The following is a 23287-nucleotide window of genomic DNA, read 5'->3' on the forward strand; positions in this document are numbered from 1 at the left end:
GTTTAAATAGTAGGATAAAAGAGTTATTATGCTACTCTTAGTCGACTAATTAGTCTTCGCTTCCGAAGGTGGCTAGTCTATATAATATCCTATATCCTATTAGAATCTCCTATTCCACGAGGGTAGAATCTTTTGAGTCTATCGCCGTTAATTATATCCGTATTCTTATCTCCGATATAATATAGGATAGTGCTATTAAGTTCCCTAATAGAGTAAGATCTATTTCCTTTAATAGACTTAATCTAATATAGTCTAAGCTATCGAAAGCGGAGCTTCTAAATAGATATTATATCTAAAGACCTTTAACTATTATATAGTAAGATATAGTTATCTTTCTTAAGGGGAGTGTCACGAGTGCGATAGTAGTCGTTAAAGTATCCTATATTATTCTCCTTAAGGTAGTTTATTCGTAGGATAGCTTCCTTAATATCCTTCTCTTATCTTTCGATCTATCGTACGCGTATTATAATAAGACTCGGTCTGTCCTAGACAGTCTCCTATAGCAGTATACTCTATATAGGTATCTCTAGTTTAACCAGTAAGACTATATATACCCTAAATAGGAAATAGTATAGGCTAATTCCGGTAGTAATATTAATAGTTACTCGGTCTGCTATTAATATAATATAGAAATAAGGTCTCTATCGGTTTATCTGGGTGGAAGTATCTCCTATTAGATATCCGCTAGTTATCTTAGAGAGTGCGTCCTTTAATATTCTTATAGAACGCTTAATAGGGCTATTTGAGCCAGGATAATATACTAAAATAGTGACCTTCTTAATATCGCGGTCTTTAAGGAATTTTAGTGTCTTACTGCGATTTTTAGGTCTATTATCTATAATAATCTCTTTTAGATACCTATAGCGGCAGATAATATCTTTATAGATAAAACTCTAGATTACTTTAGAATCTGCGTTAGTGAGGACTTATGTTTCTACCTAGCCGCTAACTGATTCTCGCCCTTAGATAACAGATTTAAAGCTATCCTTATCTAGTATACAGGTAGTATTAATAAACCACTTATTAAATAGCCTTAGGTTCTTCGGGGTAATAGCGGGCTCGTATATCCGTGTCGGGTCTTATACTTAGTATTTAATATAAGTTCTGATAAATACGGTGGTGTCTTTAAATATTTATAGCTAATAATATCGGTGCTTTAATAATATATAAGTGGCTTCTCGACCTTTATAGGATAAATCTATATATACGCTATATAGTGTATTCTGTTAGTCTTCCTTATTATTAAGAATACGTCGTAAGATCTCTGTTCTTCCCTTCTATTAATAAAAGAGGTAGCCGTCTTAGTAAACGAACTTTATATAGCGTTTCTTAAAGTAATAGAATTAACTATAAGACATTTCCGGCGGTCTCCTTAGTGTAATTAGGTACCGCGCGATATCTTATAATTCGGTCGAATAACCCTCTCTAAGAGATAGGACTATAGCGTTAGCGGTAGGGTTATTATCCTCTGCCTCGTCCTCGTCCTCGTCCTTATCTATTATAATAGCGGCACGCGCTAGGAAATAGCTCGCCTGTAAGTAGGATACTTCCGTATTAATAAAGTTATTAATATTAACCTCCTACTATTATTGCCTAATTTCTTCTTCGGTAGCAGGACGCCTTAAAAGCCTATCTACCGCGCTATTCTTCCTCCCTAATATATACTTAATATTAAGGTTTTAGAGTCGGATCTATACTATCTACCGAGTCACTAATATACTAGGTAGGTCGGCCGTAGGGCGATTCAGTTAGGACACTAATATTTTCGCGTCTATTTCTAATATAAAGTAGATACTATATAGCTAATATCGGAACTTCTTTAATACTATTAGTATAGCGCGATATTCTAATTTGCCTATATTGTAGGTAAGCTATATCTCTGTCTATATACCTAATTTATACTATACGGGTTTCCTAACACTATCTCGTTCTTATATTAGGATAGCGCCCTAACCCTTTCTAGATATATCTACCGTAATAATAATTACTAAAGGCTTAAAGTTATAGTTAATAAGTAATATAGTAAGGAATATAGAGAGTACTTCTTTGACCTAATCGAAAGCGGACTATTACTTCGCCCCCTACTAAAATAGGGTATTCTTCCTTAGGTAGGTATATAGGCTATCTATAATAATCTAAAACCCGGCCACTAAAATACGGAAGTAGATAGCTAGTCTAATAAAAGAGCGTAGTTTATCTTTAGTCGACGGGGTTAGCTAATTAATAAGCTTCGCTACCTTACTCTCTATAGCGCGGCGCCTATTAATATTATAGACCTAGCTAATAACTTTAATACCTAATATAGCGAATTAAGATTTTTCCGCCGAGACAGTAGTACTAGCTAGCTTAAGAAGATATAAAGTCTTATCGAGATTCTGGAGGTACTTAAGGATAAACCTACGTATTCCTAATAATACGAACTTATCGTTATATTGGGACCGCGGCCCTTTAACCGTACCGTTATCCAGAAATAACCTAGTAATAATACTAAAAATTAAATATAAGATCTATAATATTACCCTTTAGAATTATAGCACTAAATTAGCCGCGCCTTATAGGATAGTGGTCTATCGCAGAAAGCCTAGCGAGATTTAAATAATAGTAAGGTCCCTATTTTCTTTTACGAGGGTAATCTAATTATATCCAGAATAGAGATTAACTAAAGAGGCTAATATGTCTCGTAAATTCTTTAGCGAACTTATTAACGTTTAGGGGTATATTTATGTCTCGCTTTATAACCTTATTAATTAGTATCGTAGTATTAATTAACCGATACTTACCTACGCCTTTTTTCTTTATTAGGAACTATAGGTTTCTGTACGGACTATCGTATAGCTTAAGGACACCTTTCTATAGTCTTTCTCGGAGTATCTTATTAATAATAGGCGCGAGAGTATAGGGAATCTTAAAGCTAGGATATTACTAAGCTTTATAGGGTATAGTCTTAATATACTAGGCTAGTATAACTTCTTCACGAATATAACTTATATATTTCTAAGACTATATAAGTACCCCTTCCCTCTTAAATAATAGCTTATATAGTAGTAGTCTCTCTCTAGGGAGAAGAGCTATATTAATAAGTAGTGTTTTTTCTCTCTTAGGTATAAGCCTAGCCTCTCTTATAATAGTTACTATACGAGGTCGTAGTAAGTTATTAAATTCGGAGAAAGTATTAGCGACGCGATACTTTATATAGTACTTTTTAAGGTATATCCTTTGTTAGTCAGGGTTACTAGCGGGGATTAACCTATTAGAATCAGATAAATTAACTAAGTGTATCTTATCTACCTTCCTCTTATAAAGGGTATTAACTTACGCACGGTAGGCGATATAATTCCTCGATTAAAGGGTATTAGGTAATCTCGTCTTAGGGAATCCTAGCTCTAATATAATAAAGTCCGAAAAGGATATATAGTACTTAACTTTATTGAAATAGGTAATATCGGCTATAGTCTTCTAGCGGTAACGAGGATCTATTAGATATTAGATCTATAAGGCACTAAGATAAGAAGAGATCTTTTCGGCCAAAAAACTATCTACCCTATATTTTATCTCCCCTATATAATTCTTCTTCTCTTATCGCTATATTTTTATATTTTCTTACTTTCCGTATATTTTTATTATTTTTTCTTTAGTAATTATTATATTTATAGTATTCGATAGTACTATTAAGTAAATAGTCTTAGTAGACTCGGCCACTAAGACAGAGATAGGTATTAAGGCGGCTACTAAATACCTACTTAGGCTTTTAAACTAAAAGTCTTATATTCTTTAGGCTAGAGTTAGTCTTTATAGAAGGATCCCTTATTTCGTGGATAATATACTTTAAAGCTAACGCGCTTCCTTCTGTCCTAGCTCGATATCGTGTAAATAACCCTCCTATTACCTTTCTCAGAGGTTTATAGCAGTGCGTCTTTCGCTTATATCTTACTAAGTAAGAGATCGTTCGTGTAACTATCCCCGACTATAGTATACGACTCAGTTACGATATTACTAATATTAATTAGCAGATTCTTAATATAAGTACTAACTACGAACTCACCACTATTAATAGGAACGAGCTTTAGCCTTAGCTTTAGCCGTATCTGCGTCTATATAGATTAGGCGATATCTCTGCGGATAATATTAACTAACGATCTAGTATCGATATACGCCTTAACCACTTATCCGCTGATAAAAACTATTATAAATAGGAGGTCTCTAAAGTATTCACGGGGAGAAAATATAGGCGAGGTATCTGCTATCTGGGTATTCTGGTAGCTCACTTTCGCGGCCAGATCTTTTATATCGATAGGACTACCTATCTCCCGATAATACTTAGTAATATCTCTTATAATTTAGTTAATCTTACCTTTTACTTCCTTCGAGAGAGAGATATCTACGAAGTTCGACTAAGTATATACTTATAAGAGTACCTTATTAATACGTTAGTTAATAATATCTATACTAATACCTTTACCTATTCTAGCGCGTATCTTCGGAGTAGACCTAGCGAGCTCACTAATCGTAAGAGTAATCTTAGTTTCCTATATCTTTTATATTATAATATCTAAAAGCTAAGATCTTCGCTATATAATATCTAGGTTAATAAGGCCGCGGACTTTTCCTTAGAACCTAGCTATATAGCGGAGTAGCTTCCTACTAAGGCTATTTAGTTTAAGTCTCTTTAGGCTATCTATCTTATATTATATTATTATTATTAGTATTAGTAATATATAGTTAGAATCTATTAGTCTAGGAGTTCCTTATTCTAGTAATATCTTAGTCTCTACGGCGCTTTATAGGACGGCCTTTAATAGCGTTAACGGTACTAAATAGGATAATTACTTTCTTATCCTCGCTTTTCTCGAGCTTCTCCAATATAGGCGCGGTACTAAGAAGCGTAATAATAATAGAGTAGATAGGTATATTTAGGTTCGTAAGATAAGTGGGAGTAAAAAGAATAGTACGAGCGATATTACTGCTTAGCTATATAGATACTCTATATAACTCTTACTTCTTCTAGTTATTATACTGCGCTTAGAAGGCTTCTTAATTTAATTATCTTAGGATCACGTATAGTCTTAGGCCTAATTATTTAATAGTACCTAAAACTATCTGATTTATAATATTATAATATATAATACTATAGCCTTATATATCGCAGATAGATAGATATTAATCTAGTTAAGAGAAGTGGGTACCTCCGTATATTTAGTATTTTATTAGAGGATTAGCGCCGAGGCTATTCGAAGGGTTTCTTCTATTAGGCTCGTACCGAACGTTATTCCTTATATCTCGGCTAGCCTATAGCTTAAGAGTAAGTGCCTCTATCTATAATTATATTTCTCTAAGCTTCCTATCCTATTTATCCTAATACTAAACCTAACTAGCGGTCGGTTAACGATTTTCCTAAGGCTTCGTAATAGTAATAGGCGACTGCTACGGTGGATAAAGTTATTAGTTACGCTTAGGGTTACTTAGAGAAGATTCGATAGTTAAAAGAATTCTCTGAATATCGGTTTTCTCTCTAATATATAACCTAATTACTATATATACCTCCGAATAAATAATTAGTGTCCCTCTCGGTAACTACTTATAAGAGTGCCTTCTAATAACCTTCTCCTTAAGCTACTATAAAAGTCCTTAGATAAGAAGACTTACCCTATCTATATCGCTAACCTCGCCTTTTAAGTAGATATAGCCAGAGATATTATTAAACTTATTAAGATATAAGCGGATATTATCCTATATTATTCGCTTAACCTATATAAGGGATTAAAGATATATCTTTATATACCTTTACTGCTCACTATTATTATTATAGAAGTGCTCTAAGAAAGCTTCCTTAAAGGTATCTTAGTCCTTTCTTAGCTAAGAGTCTTATCTCTTTACCTAAGACTTAGTGACCTTCGCGTAGTACTAAGGTAATATACCTATAATATCTTTATCGCTTTTAACACTATATCTAAAATATATATCCTATAGCTTCTTTAGGAACTCAGAGATATTAGTCTTATTAAAGTATAGTACTCCTAGGGATCCTAGAGCTAGTAATATAGAGAAATAAGGCACTTAAACTATATAAGGATAAGATATAGCCTATACCTTACTAGGCGGTTCGGCTAAGGATAATAGTGACTAATACTTATAATCTATATTATCTATATAATTATTATTACTTAGGGTCGATTCGGATTTTTTTAGTATAGGTTTACGGTAATCTATACAGGTTAGAATACCCTTAGGGTCCGATAGCTTAGGAGCTATTATACCTTACGTACTATGCACTATTACTTACTTATAGAAAAGAGATAGCTTTTTGGCTAAAAAGAAATACTAACTCTGTGCGCTTTACTTTTGATCGTATCTCTTTAATAATTCTTTTTCTCCTTCCTTTTTTCTTATCGAGGCCACTTCCTCTTCTTATAATTTATAATACAGAATTATTTATATTAATATTATCTGTGTAGTGGAGTGCTATAGCTATTAGATACCTAGGTACCCCTACTCGGCCACCGTATTTAATTAGATAGGCTATATCTTTAGTAGTATCTAAAGCACCGCTATATCTCCCGTATATTAGTCCGATAGTATTCCTCGTAGGAACTAGGTATATTTAGGAGAACACTATATCTCGGCTAGTCACTCGTTTGTCCGCACCGACTGTATGCTATCGCAATTACTGGTGAATATAATCTCCCGCTTAAGGTCTCAGATAGTCTTATAGCCTTTAGGGTCAAACGCGATCCCCACCCTTTAGAGGTGTGTTTCTTCGTATAGTGATATACCTTAACAAAAGAGCCTTCCCGGGGACGCTAATATAAAATAGGAACGGCTCGATGGCTATCTGGCGATATAGACTAGACAACACACACACACACACTGCCTGTCTGGTGTAGAGGATACTAGATGAGGCCGTACTGATACCCTATTGCGGCCGTGCGGGATAATCTTAATACTGTATTATGGATAGAAGAAATTGGGTGAATCCTGAATAAATTGGGTAGATAACTTGTCTCCCTCTAAGTGTGTCTGGAGATATACTATGCACTGCAGACATTAAATCATGCCTGAGGCCACACATAGGCTCATTATGTCACCAATTCTCCCACTACAGTAGATAATTATCTATCTCTAAGTGTGTCTTGAAATACACTATGCACTGCAGGGATTGAATTATGCCTAAGGCCACACATAGGCTATTATGTCACCGGTTCTCCCACTACACTAATTATATTATTAAAAGCTTTAATATAAGGCTAATTAGATTAGGATTAAGGATAACTAATATCTTATAAATAATTTTAAAAATACTCCGAATAAGCTAATAGCTTTCTATAAATATTATTTATTATTATTAAGGCCGCCTATATAGCTATTAATATAATTAGATATTACTTTAAATAATTACTTTATAGATAATTATTTAGATAATAGAAAATTAGAGCCTTAGGGCGAGCTTCTTTAAAAAGGTAGACTATATAATATATAACTACCTTTAGGACTAAGGGGGAATATAATTTAGGAAGAGCCGATAGGCTAACCTAATTCGGGATAGAAGTGGTTTTATTTCGTAGTTACTCGTTTCCCTCTTTCTCTCTTCTTCTCTCCAGTTTAGTTGCCCCATTAATGATACACGAATTCTTCTTTGTCTTGGTTGGTAACACAAACCTCGTAGTTAAATATTCCTGGGAAGAATCTATAGCAGCCATACGCTGATAGAGTGGGTTCTCGAGAAAGGTCTGCAGTACCAAGTTGAGAACAATTCAACTGACACGGAAGGTGCAGATAAAGATGTTGCTAGCTGAGGTCATTGAAGCAATGGAAAGAAGGCTTCAATCGAAATTATGTATCGTTGGAATGTGTCATGCTCACCATAAATCTACGTTTCTGCTTTGTTCCCCGTCTGGCCCCATGGCATGTGTATCCTTGCTTTTTTCTCAGCTTGAGGGTTTCTGATATTGACATCAACACTCTCTCCAACCGTGGCTCTGATGCTTCAAAGGACAGGACCCATCTTCCTCGTATTACACCCATAGCCACGTGGCTGGCTGAGATCTTTCGAGATTTGGGGTCGGCTGAAGCAGCTTGTAGGGCTCTATTGAAAGCTTAATCTGCTCGCCGATATCCATCTTGGCGCCCATACTCCCTAATGGATGGGCGAAGACTCCGAGCATACTAAGTGTCGTGGCGTGGAGATTGGGACCTGAAGCTGTCTGGAGATTTCACACTTTCGGCATCCCCTTGCCACGTTGCACGGATAGATTGGGCCCGCTAGTTGGTCGGCTATGCGTACTTCGAAGGTCTGATCGGCCGTGTCGGTGACCACAATTCATAGAAGTCATGGAGGATACCGAGAGGACGTGCCAGGAACACGTGGACGAATAACCTTTTGGCATACTCCGGGGTGTCTAAGCCTCAGATGCTCTCGTAAAGAGATCGTGTGTTTGTTGCCCCACAGGGGTTTTCTGTACATTATAGTCCCCGACGAGTCATGGTGTGAAACAGCCAGCCGTGACAGTAGACGCCCTTGCATAGTCTGCAGAAATGCCCAATTAACTAGTTACTCGCCTGAATCGGCAAATATTCTATAGAATCATCCGAACAACATACTTAAAGATTCAGTACTTCACCTTACACTCGTTCCGCATCATAGACAATATAGGGAACATTATCCACTGATCCTTCCTTTCTTCCCCCTCCGTATTCGGGGGCTCCATTTGGGATCTCTCAAGGTTAAAAAAAAAATGCACAGCACAGACCCTCCGGGGGACAACGAATAAGTGTTTCGGAGCTTCCTCGGCCATTCTTGCCTGCCGATGCCATCCCCGCTTACGCCATCCCCAGCCAGAAGAAATCCTCGCAAGACCCCGAAGTGCAGTTCACGCCAAGACATGTGGGAAACTAACGAGAGTCTTATCGATCCATCATTGGGTTGTTGTCTTTTGCTCCGTGTCGAGGCTTTGCTCGAGCTATTAATGTCAGCGGACTAACTATGATGGGACCCTCCCAAGTGTTAGGACTCGGCTGGATCGGTGAATCTGGGTTGGAGCAGAGAGAGAGACCGATTCCTGCGGGGATCAGGGGTCATCATTTGATCATAAATTAGCATTTCCGGCTGTACTCAATCGTCAACCTGCTCGCACTTCACAATATCGTCAGGGTGTCTCGGACTGCCCGACGGGAAGATCTGAAAACTCTCTTCTCTACCAACGAGTAATGGGGGGTCTTATGAGGTCCAATCCGTTGATTGAGAAGTGTTCTTGAGACTTCAGGCAGCGAGAGACCAGAGAGACCCTGACTATCATTTGGGATGGAGGGTTAGAGACACTGGCATTATGCCTCCCGTGACTCTCCTCTGCTCTCTCGCATATTAGAGGGTGATAATAGGACTGTAATACAATGAATCCGCCTTAACTTCTGATCTACGTGTTGTAGCCAATACGGACTAGTAGTAAACTAGAACGCCTGTCGCTCTAGTGTGACATTTAGCTAAAGACTTCCTTCATGAAAAGCCCATTCCATATGGGATTATGAAGAAAACGAAACAAAGGACAGTAAAGGAAAAGACAGAACTCGCCCAGATTACAAAGGCAGTTCGAGTTGGAGTGTACTATATCCAGACCTCAAGTGTTACAGAGGCAAGAATCCAGATGTGAAACACGTGCGAAGAACTTGGGCTTCTGTGGGTTGAGAGCCAGTCAATACTCACTAGAATTTGACTGGTGAATCTTGATGCTTTGTTCAACCAGCCATCACAAAACCAAAGGCTGGATTCCAACCCCAGCTGTTGGTGCTGCTCAGCTTGCAGGATATGATATGGATTAGGTAGACAAGCAGGGAGCAAAGTATATTGTCGGTGAGAAGATTGGTCACGAAAGAACAAAACTGGTAGGATTATCCAGGGCTATGGAAGTTCGAATTGCTGGATATTTTTGGCTGGTAAAGCTGATGTGCTGGAACCTTATTATTTCTGCATATTGGAAATCCTCAATCATCCACAGAAACTCGAAAATCCAACACAAAATCTAGTTTCTCAGAAATTTGATCATACGAGTGCTTCTTTGGTCATGAACAATACGACACGCGCCAAGAGGCGTTCTCTGTGTCAACCTTGAACGGCTAGGGTAGCCGAGGAGCATCTGAGGGCAGTACTTTGAGACCACTCGCTGGTTTTACGACAGCTATGATTACCGGCAAGACGGAAATTAGACCTCTACTTCCTTAGCAAGGTTTAGATAAGTCGACTTGAGGATCTCTGTACTGCATGCTAATCCTGCAGTGCTTGTCACGCTGCGTGAACTCCTAGACGCATCTGAAGCATTCCAGGAAAGGCCTGCCATGTTCATTTGTCGCTTGACTGAAATTTAAATTCTGCTAAGTGTCTAGAGGCCAAGTAAGAGGGAACAATAAGGCGTCCCAGAGATAAAAGTAAGGGTGGAGGCGTAAGTTAGAATGCCAGCTCAGTGTCAGCCTACATTTGAAGGAGAGGGACAATTCTTGTGCATCTTCCTACGCGTATGCCAACGCTTACTCAAGTCCTAATATCCAGGTAACAAAAAAAACAGAATGCGGTGCTACGATACTTTGAACTATATTCCAATAGCCGTCAACACAACAAGGAGCTTCATGGGTTTGTCTTGCTGACGTGGAAACCTCGGATATCGCCGTTCTCACCTCGCGTATTCTTAGTGCAGCCTACCGTCCTTTTACTGTCACTGTTGACTCTGGCGACAAACTACAGTGCATAGCTGGGATTCGTTTAGGGCTAAGCAGGGCTGAGCTCATTGTATGCTTGCCAGGACTGACCCGAAGCCATCCGTCCCAGATGGTAGGTGGAGCAGTAGGCTTGTGCTCTAACGCCAACCACTGATGAGTTCGTCAGACGATTTGTACCCAGAGGAGGATACAGTTAGAAGCCGGGCTCCAGCTAGATTCTTGTAATGGCAGCAATTAGCCGTGCTTGGAGGTAGAGAGTCCTCAGAGTACGCGGCGCGACCACTTATCATTGGACCATGTGGTCTACAGGTTCGACATGTAAACAGAACAACAACCAACATCGGTGAGGCCGTATTGCAGATATAAGTTACATGCACGCCGTCGATCTACAATAAGTTGTGATGCCAGAGTTGTAACACCGCCCGGTCTATGCCACGAGGTCATTGCTGAAGAACGAGACAGCTGGAATAAATGTACTGCCCGACACAACCCTGTTCTCTTGGCTCCCTCCATTGGGAAGTGCACTCTCTCGGAGCAGGCTTTCTGCCATCCTATGCTATGTGCTCCATATCGTACGCAACGATCGAGCCGGGTACTGTGATAATGATCCCTACCAGCGCCACCCACGGCGGCACTACCATGTCCCTACATCCCCAAAGCCCAAAAACCAAACCTTAGCTCGGATAATTCGACCCGTATGTTATACGGGTCATCTGAGAGGGCGGAGAGTTCTAGGCTCAGCCCCATGGAAACTGACGACAGCTGAGCATTTCGCATGTGCAGTGCATCATAATTTGGCTTTCTCGTAATATAATATCGTCACGCCGAGACTAGAAAAACCTGTTCACGGATGCGGCGGGTGCGGGTAACGACTCATGTATTATCTGGGCTCTAGAGTCGGGAATCAGGTAAAAGTGGCGTAATAAGTGAGTGGCTCAATTCTCTCTACTTGGGCGGACTACTAAAGTGCAGTATATCCAGAGAAAGCTGTTCCATTTTAAGCCGAGCTGGTGGCAATGGCGCTGATCGACTGGCTTTGAGCTGTCCAACTATGGTTAATTTCAGTTAAGCCCTCACCCGTCTTTCATTGGTTGTCCTTTAGCTGAGGCGCATCTCAAAATGTCACTTGTTCCAGTTAATATAGCTGTGGGGAGGGCCTTATGACCACCTTTGCTCACGTCACATATCACCACCTGCGACGCCGTCATCGCCTCTAAGAGGACTAGCTAAAGTCTGCGATGCGATACCATTTAGGTATCAATGGATTCTGCTACTGGTTAGTTATCCCGCTCTTAGAGCGGAAGTCCGGTATTGGTCTAAGCACCAGTAGAGGCTTATGGACATTCAGTCGTCAGGCCGGCCAGCCCGAGCAGAGTCCCCAACCAGCCAGCTAACTTCAATTTAATTTTTAATTATCAGACCAAATTTTCATAGGCTCTAGCTAAGCTTCTTTCGAAAGAGTGAGACATTCACAAACACCAGGTACCGAGAGCCAACGCTGGGACAAATGAAAGAGTAGACTAGATGATCTAGAAAATAGTTCTTCTGGCTAGCTGAGAATTTTGCTGGGGCTAGCTAGTCTGTGACCTTATTCGTATTGCCGTAAACAGCTGCATTACACACAGCAATGATGTCGAATTGGCATCCTGCTAAATTGCTTTATCTTGTTAAAAGCATAAAAGCAGGACACGTCCTGCATTTCAAATGCATAGTCCATTTGGCTTCTTCTCAACCTCCCACCCTCTCAAAAGCACGCCTCTGCCAAAGAACAGGATTTCATTTTCTTGGTTAGTAACGTCAAGGGCTTTCCACAGGGACTCGAAGGGCGTCTTGAACCCCAAAGCAGATTCATTGACCGCTAACCGGCCGACCAGAGTGGTCCTCCAGATACACTGACCGCAAGCATTCCCGCCTCAATTCTCAGGCATAATGGGCAGCATTCTAGACGTGTACCCAGAGTATCGCAAGACCGTCCGGCTAGATGAGCTGCGTGCCACTGAATACGGCTACCTCGACGAGCAAGACCAAGTGTACCTGGACTACACGGGCGCCGGGCTCGCAGCGCGCACGCAATATCGTGCTCATGAGAAACGCTTGAGGCGCTCGCCGTTCGGCAACCCGCACTCGATCAACCCCACGAGCAAGGCATCCACCAAGTTGGTGGAGCTTGCCCGGGCCCGGGTGCTCAAACACCTCAATGCGTCCCCGAACGAATACACGGTCATCTTCACCCCGAATGCTACCGGGCGGCACGGCTGGTCGGCGAAGCATACCTATTCCGGAGACGCATGAGATTCGTCTTAACGTTTGACAACCACAACTCGGTCAATGGAATCCGGGAGTTTGCCCGTCGCCGCCATGCGCGCACGGTCTACGTGCCTGCGCAGGCGCCGGAACTGCGAGTGAACACAGCGGCACTGGTGTCAGCACTGTCACGCCGACGGCGCTTGTTCCGGCCGGCGTCTTCTTGTCGAAATGGCCTATTCGCGTTCCCGGCGCAGAGCAACTTCAGCGGGGTCCGGCATCCGCTGTCGTGGGTCAGCCTGGCCCAGGAGCGGGGCTATGACGTACTGCTGGATGCGGCCGCCTACTTGCCGACGGGGACGCTGGACCTCTCCACTGTCAAGCCCGAATTTGTGATATTGAGCTGGTACAAGTTGTTTGGCTACCCAACTGGGCTCGGATGCCTCATCGCTAGGCGGGATGCGTTGGAGCGCCTCGCCCGTCCATGGTTCTCCGGCGGCACTATTCAAGACGTCAATGTGGGGATCCAAAGGCACACGATGGCACCAAATGAGAGCGCGTTTGAGGATGGCACACTCAATTTTCTGTCGATTCCAGATGTGCATTTCGGATTAGACTGGCTGGCAGATATCGGGATGCCGTTGATTGAGACCCGGGTGCGCTGCCTGACCGGCTGGTTCCTCGATCGCCTGAAACATCTCGAACACAGTGACGGCAGGCCGATGGTCAGGATCTACGGCCCGACCAGCACCAAAATGCGTGGTGGCACTGTCTGTTTCAACTTCCTCGATGCGAAGGGCAAGGTGATCGATGAGCGACTGGTGGACATCGACGCGGCGATGATGAGGATTTCCTTGCGCACGGGTTGCTTTTGCAATCCAGGAGGGGCCGAGGACGCCTTCGGCCTCGACGTGGCAGCTCTGCGCCCCTTACGACGACGCCGACCTAGCTCTATGGACGAGTATGTCCAGCTGGTCGGCCTCCCGTCAGCAGGCGCCATTCGCGTCTCCTTCGGCCTCGCGTCCACCGCGGCGGATGTGGACCGGTTCATCGTCTTTGCCGAAAAGACATATCAAGACCGTGTGACAACCACGGATGGCCTGCCCCCTCGTGGCCACTGTTAGCAAGTTTAACAGAACTGCTTTCGCTCTCTGAAAACTTCCCTGGGAATATCATCACCACTACAGAACGACAATTTCGCCCTTACCGGTTGGAACGTGCAGTTCATATTGATGCAGCCACGACACATACAAGCGTGATCTGGCTCTGCACAGACTGTGTATTTTATCAAATTGAGGACTTGAAAATCTAGTGTGGACATCCAGATGAATTAAATTTCTTGTTGTCTCATTAGCTCACAATTGCGCCCTCCGGCGACCCATACGCTCATCGGTGTTATATTTCGTCAAGAAATCTTCCATAAGCTCAGCATACTTATCTAGGGCTGGACACGAATAAGGATTTTGCCCATTCGTATCCGCGAAAATTTTTGCGATACATAACATATTCCACCACCTTCCCTCCCACACCGTCTTCCCGCCCACCTAGACCTGGCCCTCACCGGGGGTGACCCTCCGGACCCTCCACCCGCACCTCGTCTTGGCGGGTGGAGGGTCTGTTTTGAGACCTTAAGGGTCGGGTGGAGGTTCCTGATCTTGGACCCGCGGGGCGGGTGAGTGCTAGGTCTAATTGTAGGTATAGACTATACCCGCTCAAGGATAGTAACTTTAAACCCCTCTATAAAATTTAATGAAATAGATAAAAACATTTTAATTAAATATATATTATCTGAAGCACTTTCGCTTATAGGGAAAAATATAATATAACTTAATTTCGCTTATATAAGCGTATCGTTTGTGTCGGTTTTTGCCTACTAGATAAAAATAACCTATCTAAGAAGGCAGTCTTTCTATACGCCGGACCCACTTTTATTATCCTGAGGTAGAATTAATAGAATTCGCTAAGGGTACGGACGAATATTTTAATAAGTAGTGTAGCTAAAAATAATGTGAATATATATGTAGAATCTTTAGACCTTTCATGAAAAACTAAAGCTAAACCCTTACCGTAGTGCGGTGGCTTAAGGTCACGATTGTAGGTATAGACTATGAGGGAGATTACCCTCGTGAAGCCCTGCCCAAACTGATGCATGGAGCAAATTAACGAGATAGAGAATTGAGTCAAAAATACCACTTGGTAAACATATAGATCTGATATCAGCCTGACGCACTAGGCATCAATAAAACATGACATCTTATGTGAATCGTCACATTGAACACCCACTCATATTACCAATGTACCAATTATGGGCTGCGAGATTGAAGGTAGTTTGGCCGAGATTTCCACTCTTGTTATCGATGCCCACAATCAGTTCGATATCGGTGACCATTACAGGTGCACCATTTGCAGAAGTAATCCAGTACTCTGGGGATGTTGTACTATACTCCCAAGTCTTGTTGACCTCAGAAGTTGTAGATAGAATCCTGGGTACCGGATCATCCAAATGTGTCACTCTGTATCCAGTACCTGATGTGTGGTCGGTGACAAATTTAGCAAAATTATAATTTCCCAATTGAGGACATCCAAAAGAATACTAATTGCTCATCAGCACCTTATCCAGATGTATGTTAACAAGTTGGCATCGTTGGGACACTTACCAGGCCAATGGTTCTATTTGCACTTCCCTCAAGTACTGCCCCAACTGTAGCAAGGGCGCCTCCAAGGCTATGGCCAGTGAAGACGAGATCATAGTCTGGGTATTTGGCAGTTGCATGGCTGATCCACGGCATTATGAATTCCGAAAAATTTCCCCAGGTATAATAGAACCCACGATGCACTTGGCAATTTGGACAAATTTCATGGATAGGCACCTGCTGATATTGCAAGTCTGTGACGACATTCCCTGGCGTACGGGTACCTCGGAACGACAAAACTATCAGCTTATTGGTCCTGTCAACTTCTAGGAAGCCAGTGGTACCACCTGGGCGAAGCCTATATGACATTAGCCTGTAAGTCCAAGCCTGCTTGGCGGGCGCCATACTTCTCGAATCCAGTTATTATGGTAGTGTCGGTCTGCTCCAGAGTCGGGCATACCCCTGGATCGCACGCAACATGTTTCCTTTGTGAGTCAAATTTTGTTTGACAAGTAGCCGCAGCAGGATATTCAGAAAACAGTGTGAAATTATCTACAATCCCAGCGGAAACATCTACACAAAATGTTAATATTAGAAGAAACGTGGGTGTAGGGTTATGCTGACCTCGACCTCGCCTGTTCGCACCTGCAGCCAGCACTGCGAAAAGCAAAAAGCTGGAGGATAGCAGAGTGCTGTAAGGGAAAATTGCAAGAAGCATTGCTGGACAAAGAAAATAGCCGGGCGTGACTAGTTAACTTTTAAGAACCAATTAGTAATCTCTGCAAAGGTCGTAGCCTCAGGTTGGATTGCTTTGGTGTTGGAGAAAAGTCCTCGAACTGGTTATATATATCTCAAGACCAAGGCCTGGAGCCAAAATCCTTGTGAAGTAATTGGAGAAAGAGTACCGCACATCGGTTTCTTTGGGCGTTGCACACTGCCGGCCTTCCACACGTTGATGACGGCAGTTGATACACCGACGATATCAGATTGGTCGAAAATCGCCAGGAAATTCGTATCAACCAGTTTAAATCAAGGCCTCGGGCTCACGTTCTTGCGCCTTACCCAGCCTAATAAATTGCCTCTCAAGCAGGATCAAGCGCTTCAGAACGTGACTTCAATCCGCCAATTGGACAAGGCGCGACAGTGGATCAATTTGTTTGACTAGGATTGATCGAGGCTCGAATAAATCAATACACTAAGCTTGGGTCCCGTTTGGGCTCCACTCCTTCAATTTAATTTCAAGTTTTTGGGTATGTCTTGCACCGCTATTTGAGGCGTACGGCGAGAAATTCCTAGAGTGAATCAGTCCAAAGAGAGTAGCCACATCTACCAAATAGCATTGTATAAGAAATAACAACCAGAAGGCTATTCCTGGAAAGGGTGAAGGCATTGAGGTTCTTTGGAGTCCGCGCACAGTATGTGTGCTACATATTGTAGACACCAGATGTTTGTCGAGAAAAGCCGGCTATTCCAATTTATAGACGAGTTGAATCTTATTATGATTCAAGAATGCAAGAATTCAGGCATTCGATGTTACGTTTCGTTGACCACCATAAGTTACACTGTAGAATACTGTTTCGAATACTCTGGGCGATTACGTATTAACACAAGATGAGAAACAACTTCCTTGATGTCTTGCTGATGTGCAAAATCTGGACACAACTACTTCGTGTACAACTTTTGGCCTTGGTAACAGAAACATGACTCTTCAAAATATCATAATTGTAACTAGCTAGATACAGCATGAACCCCTGCATTTGCATTACAGTATAGGGAAAACCTAACAGAGCAAGGAAAAAACCTATACTGAGGCCCATTTCAAAATCAGACGAAACGCAGAACATACCATTTATTTGCTCGTCACACTCCGTTTCGCGCCAGTGTCGCGACTATAGAGTGATTATTTTAACATCATCGGTATAATTTCCATCGAAAATAACACTGAGATCAAAATGCACCCAGAGTTCATTGGTATTTTTCAGGTAAAATCGTATTTCACCCTTGACTGCAATTAGGTTGACCTGAACTGAGATACCAGTCTTGAGGCTTCCGGTCAATGTGCCGAGACTGATCCCAAGTACAGAGACCGATACGGAGGCTTCGTATGTGCTAGTATCGACGAAGCCAGACACCTATTCAGTAGCATGGTGTAAGAAAACAGATATTGCAGTGTTAAAAAAGAGCTTAGTTCCAGCCTTACAGTGAGAACTTCAAGAAAGCTGATTGGCCCAAAGTTGATACGGACTTCGGGCTGGGGGGATACAGCTTTAAGAGAAGATGCAACGGCTTCTGCATCAGATATCTGCGTGGCGTAATAGATGCCATTTGCTGGCTGGTTAAGTTTGACAACGGCGCCTAAGAGTCCACGAATGTGAGAGTCAAGAGCGAATCACAGGTTTAGGAGCCTAGTCACCTTCAACGTAGCCAGACATGTTATGCTTGCCTGCAGAATGGCACTTAAGAGGGAAACTTTGTTAACTCAGATGGTTCCTCAATTAAGGAATCAATTCTCCTAAGTTGACAGGCTGAAAGTAGACCTGCCTAGATGCCTTTATAGTTTGGACTTCACAGAAAGGCAGACTAATGTTCGCATCATAAATGGGACTCCTGGGAAGCAAGTGACCGAGACTCAGGCCCAGCATACAGGCGAGGATCCATGATTTTTTCTGACAGACAATCGGGTCACGATGATACAATAATCAGGCGCAGCCTGAGATTATGCCCATGAAGGGAATAGTCCATCTTGTCCTCAATGGGGAGACAGGCTGAAGTTGGAATAATACGTAGTAAAAAGAATATAAGTTGTAGTACGTGGGTGGCGTTTCTTTCAACTTGATTTTGCGGAACGCGAACGTAATAAGGCACACGGCGCACGGCACAAGTTCGAGGCATAAGAGGTTGCTGAAATGGAATCTTTCCGTGGAAGGGAGCCGCTTACTAGTGACACTTTCAACGCGATCGTGACGGCCCTGCCTTAACCATTCATCTCGTCTTTCAAAGAACCTCAAGTTCCATCCCCTACTGAAATCGCAATGCTTTGAACAGAGCTTACTGTCCTCATTGACTCATGACGAAGAGAAGTGCATAATATCATGTTTGACCCCAGAGAATAAAGACAGTATTCAACGAAGTAGGTAGAATAATCAAGGTACTTCTGTTGACCTAGGGTAGTATTGTATCCTGACCTTAGAGATTTGAACACATCATCTTGAGGGTTTTATGCTTATTTTGTTTTCTTGGAAGGGAGCCCTCCGATCCCTCTGACAGTAGTGAGATCAATGTAAGACGTCACTAGTGGGCGGGGAATAATCGATCTTGGGCCATAAACTGCATTCGCAGCTCCTTAGTCACAGGCGCGTTTGGAAAACCACTCTTTGTACCAGTCCTGAGGAATAACGGGTAAATGTCAAAATATTGTAAGAACCCATTCTATTTAAGTAGACTGAGGTGTTGCACATGTACTAGCACTGCTACTTAACCTACATTCCTCGGTTTATTATTTTAGTTCAACTACCTCGCGGCAACATGTCTGCTTTGCATCGGACTAATTTGGAGGCTAGTCAATACGTTCCTGACTACGCGTACCTCAGTCTATCGGAAATGGACATTCTCCTAGGAGCCCCAACAGTAGTGGACATCTCTCAATGCTTTCTGAGCGATACACCGAGACATTTGTCCGCCATTTTGTCTCCGCACCCCAACAATATGGGCGCTGAAATTAACGTTAATGATCCATCACAGTTCCAAGCAATTGAGAATATCCAGATACATGATGATTCTGGCTCTACGACACAACATATCAGTGGCATTAGCTCTATCTACGGGGTCCATGAGCTCAACACCGATGGCGGGATAGAACGGGCGTCCAACCACCAGGTCCCTGAAGAGGCCAAATCGGATTCTGCAGTGCCATATTTAGCCGATGTGTCAGGCTGTAGCAATGCGGAGTCTCGAAATAGGTTATATCTTCAAGACCGTGCAAAAATGTGAGCTGCCACCTCTCTCCTCGATGTTTTCGGGGTCTTTCTGAATCTCTAAATATTGTCCTTAGTCATGGTGCAGAGCTTAGGTGTAGGTGGGAGGGATGCAAATATACAGGTACCTTCGGAAGAGAGGGTGATTTATTGCGGCACTTGAAGACAGTACATATTTGCAAAGACATCCACTTTTGTTCAGCCGCTGGTTGCCAAAAGTGGTTCAACAGACGTGACAATATGAAGGAACACGTTCGCAGAGTCCACCGAGACAATCCGGTCGCTGCCAATCGTCATTCATCGTGAAGTCCTCCTTTTTCGTCGTGTTTATGCATTGGTCCGTTCGAGGCTCATATGTGATTAATGACACATAATGCGAGCTGCTCGAAGGTACCAGCATCTGCATTTTTTTTCATAATCAACGAAAGATGTCCAAGTTTATCCAAAAAAGCTGTCATCGTACTTTTGTCTTCGCGAACTTTACTCAAGGCAAACGTCCTGACGTCTGATAGTGTGGGTGATGTTACACTGTCTTCATGTCCTCAGGTGACTTGCCGACATGTATAAAGGCTCGTGGATTGTGGATTCAAGCGGTAATTCGGGGACACCCGCCCCGCGCCTCCCAGGTAATTCAAGGGGTCCCGCTTTCAGCCAGCGTTAAAGGCTAACGGCCCGACCCACCGCCGGAATCAGGAATATTACCCCGCACTTTGGTTTCATTCCTGGTATAGTGTGATCGTGTGACTTTCATATCACGAGTTGGACTCACGTGGTAAAAGGCTCACACTCATCGCCCTCACGTACGGTACACCATGGCATGCTCTAGAGACCGGTTAAATTTCCAGCTTTGGTCGTCTTACAGTAGTGTTGGTTATTCAGGCAATCTTGCCAACCCCGAATGAGAGCATATTGGTCCGTAGCTTTCTACGTTCAGCCTAGAGCAAGGCCTAGTCTTCTGCCATCTTAATGACTCCTAGAGTGGTACTACTCCACAATTTTCATGCTACTTATTCGTAATTGCCCAAGACAGTCATTGTAAGCCTGTTTAGCTGTGGGATATTTTGCTATCCAGAGGAGAGTACAGGTGCCCACCAGGCTCAAGATTTGCTCCCTGGGCGACAAGATCAACCTAGGTATCGCTACGACGTCAGTCGGGCGCAAGACTTTCTCCGCCCTGTGAGGCGCTCGACGTGAATGTAAGAGTTCAGCACGCCAATTCGGGCCGCCACGGGCCTTATGGCTCATACCACTGCCGCATTTCTAGTGATCCTTGTCAGAACAGGCTGCATTTAGATACCTTACCGATTCTTTTGGACTGTGAGCCTCCGCGATTATTCTACACTATGCCGCCTTATTGCGCCTTATTGCGCCTATCCAGGCTTAGCTAGTATGAGTGATATTGCTCTTTTATGGGAAGGACACACTATAAATCTGGCCACCTGTCCCAGTCCCGGGAAGCAACCTACATATCCTGATACAGACTACACAGCACGCGAACATTACCACCCTAATTTTCGAGAGCAGTTAGCTATCTTCTTCACCATCTTCATCATCATGAAGCTTTTAACTACCTTGGTTATATTTACTGCGGCTGTCTCTGCCTGCAGTGACCCTGCCTATCGATGCAAGCATCCCCAGGGAAATAAAGATGGTGACTACTCTAAAACTGCCGAGATCTGCGCAGAAATAAGTAATGGCGCAAGTATGTGCTATTGCTATGGCGCAGCTGAGGATTACTGCTACCTTAAGAACGGTGAAAATATGCAGAAGTTCTTGGACTACTGCAAGGCGGATGCGCCATGGTATCCCACGGCCTGTTAAACGATATTCGCTTTATGATTACGCAGGAAATGGTCTGTAAAGAAAGGCAATACTTCCTACTTTGAGATTACTGACTGTGATGGACAGGAATTCGGAGCCTATATCACTGGCATTAATGCAAATGCTTATCGTATCTTCTACGGAAGAGGAAGCCGCTCTTTTCTCTTCAATGCATTCTGCACCTATTTCTCTGTCTTATTATTGCTGGTCAATGTTTGCACTGTTAGGACCTTCACTTTTCTGACCACTCTAGTGTTTCGTGCTTCTAAGGCTTGTGCTTTATCTGTTGCTCGTCGCTTCTGAACTGCAGTATGGCTATGCAATCAAGAGTTTAGCAGAATGCAGAATATTTAAGGTTTCAGGGAAGATTCTCTTCTGAAAGTTTCGCTCGACCCTTACTTTGCAAAGGGAAAAGTCCCTACTGAGGTCTATCTGAGGCCTAAGCAAGGCCTGGTAAATTATCCCACTGTAACGGGCCCATGCCCGTATATGGCCATGTGACCGTCTATACGTACAATCGTGACCTTGAGTACTACGTGAGGGTTTTGGCTTTGTATTTTGTATCAGCCTGTCTGTATAAGTTCAAGAGTTGTGAATCTACAATTCATTTAGTTCTAACTATCCTACCCCATAGGGGTTGGTGGAACGCAATGCATTCCAGTTAGGGTTTTGGCTTTACTATAGGAGAAAATAGCGCTAGTGAGTGTATTCTAGTTAGTTTACCCTATAGGGGTAAATTTAATAAGGCGCATTACAGTTTAGTTAGCAATTTTTTGCATATACTTAGGGTTTCCCGAAGGGGCGGATTATAGTTAGTTTTAGAGTGCTATTATAGTTACGTTCCTATGGTTTTTTTCCGTTTAAATTTTGTTTAATTCTAATTAAATGGTTAATTATTTATTATCCTAAGTTATAAGGCTATATAACGTTTTAAAGAGATTATTATGCGGATTTAAAGTTAGGGAATTATTTTATTAGCGTATAGTGGGCTGTACTATTACTAATATTATTAAAACCCTATTACCTACCATTGGAATATAGACTGTCAGCATATTTAAGGACTGTCAGCATTACTTTTAGTCATTCAAGAAGACTATGATCTTTATAATTAGTTAGGTAAATACGAAAAGCCACCTAATTATAATAGGTCTATTAATAATTATTGGAATATAGACCAATGCTACATAGAAAGATCTATCCTTATATTCAACATATAAGACCAGATTGCATTGATCACGTGACCAGATTTTTCTTCTATCAAAATGATATGTTGACCACTTCTGATTCTGGTCCGCGGCCCTCCCCCGAACGATAGGCGGGACCATTTTCCTTTAGGGGTAAATGGTCCGCCTTCAGGCATGAATGGTCTGTTCCTTCGGGGGTGCCTTCGGGCATGCCTTGCCCGCGGACTTCGACCATGGTCTTCGGACCTCGGTGAACAGACTTTGACCCTCGGTCCCCTTAAGGATAGGCGGACCACTTTCCCTTAGGGGTAAAATGGTCCACCTTCAGGCATGCATAGCCTGATCCTGCGGGGGTGCTTTCGTGGTGGCTTAGACCGTCGATCCTTGACATCATTCTTTTCGCTTCTCTTCGGTTCCCTTCTTTGCCACCTTCATTATGTTGCTGCCTAGTGTTTGTATGTCATTTATATGTCATTCTAGACGTCATTTCTAGGCTATCCTAGCCTATAAATACGTCCTTCTTTCCTAGCAGATAGAATCAAGTCATTGTCCACTTTCCAAAGTCATCTCTACCTTCTTCCTTTGATCCTCAGGACTGTGGTTCTGCCTTCGTTTAGGCTATATCTGCTTATAGTCTATCCTACGACCTTTGACCTTCTACCTTTGTCTGGCACCGACTGACCTAGCCGGACTAAGGTTGATCTCACGGACTTAAGGGGCCACGATCTGC

General features: G+C 42.7%; 5 protein-coding genes across 5 annotated transcripts; 3 read left to right on the forward strand and 2 right to left on the reverse strand.

The window, feature by feature from the left end:
* Positions 1-12630: 12630 nt before the first annotated feature.
* On the forward strand, positions 12631-14069 carry N7477_007225 (uncharacterized protein; the record flags this gene model as incomplete). The annotated part of the gene is made up of 2 exons (XM_056968888.1): positions 12631-12902; positions 12986-14069. The coding sequence occupies 2 exons, from the start codon at positions 12631-12633 to the stop codon at positions 14067-14069; spliced, it is 1356 nt and encodes a 451-aa protein (XP_056818920.1).
* Positions 14070-15211: 1142 nt separating this feature from the next.
* Positions 15212-16296, reverse strand: N7477_007226 (lipase family protein; the record flags this gene model as incomplete). Its single annotated transcript, XM_056968889.1, has 3 exons — positions 15212-15538; positions 15603-15936; positions 15986-16296. The coding sequence occupies 3 exons, from the start codon at positions 16294-16296 to the stop codon at positions 15212-15214; spliced, it is 972 nt and encodes a 323-aa protein (XP_056818921.1).
* Positions 16297-17467: 1171 nt separating this feature from the next.
* N7477_007227 (uncharacterized protein) lies at positions 17468-18010 on the reverse strand (the record flags this gene model as incomplete). The annotated part of the gene is made up of 3 exons (XM_056968890.1): positions 17468-17710; positions 17779-17933; positions 17992-18010. 3 exons carry the CDS (start codon positions 18008-18010, stop codon positions 17468-17470), a joined length of 417 nt encoding a protein of 138 aa, XP_056818922.1.
* Positions 18011-19103: 1093 nt separating this feature from the next.
* N7477_007228 (uncharacterized protein) lies at positions 19104-19568 on the forward strand (the record flags this gene model as incomplete). The annotated part of the gene is made up of 1 exon (XM_056968891.1): positions 19104-19568. One exon carries the CDS (start codon positions 19104-19106, stop codon positions 19566-19568), a length of 465 nt encoding a protein of 154 aa, XP_056818923.1.
* Positions 19569-21106: 1538 nt separating this feature from the next.
* On the forward strand, positions 21107-21373 carry N7477_007229 (uncharacterized protein; the record flags this gene model as incomplete). The annotated part of the gene is made up of 2 exons (XM_056968892.1): positions 21107-21254; positions 21279-21373. 2 exons carry the CDS (start codon positions 21107-21109, stop codon positions 21371-21373), a joined length of 243 nt encoding a protein of 80 aa, XP_056818924.1.
* Between the last annotated feature and the right edge of the window lie 1914 nt (positions 21374-23287).

This window comes from Penicillium maclennaniae (assembly GCF_028827695.1).
Source record: "Penicillium maclennaniae strain IBT 15551 chromosome Unknown utg000007l:1.0-4884863.0:1.0-4888362.0, whole genome shotgun sequence".
Taxonomy (NCBI): Eukaryota; Fungi; Ascomycota; class Eurotiomycetes; order Eurotiales; family Aspergillaceae; genus Penicillium; species Penicillium maclennaniae.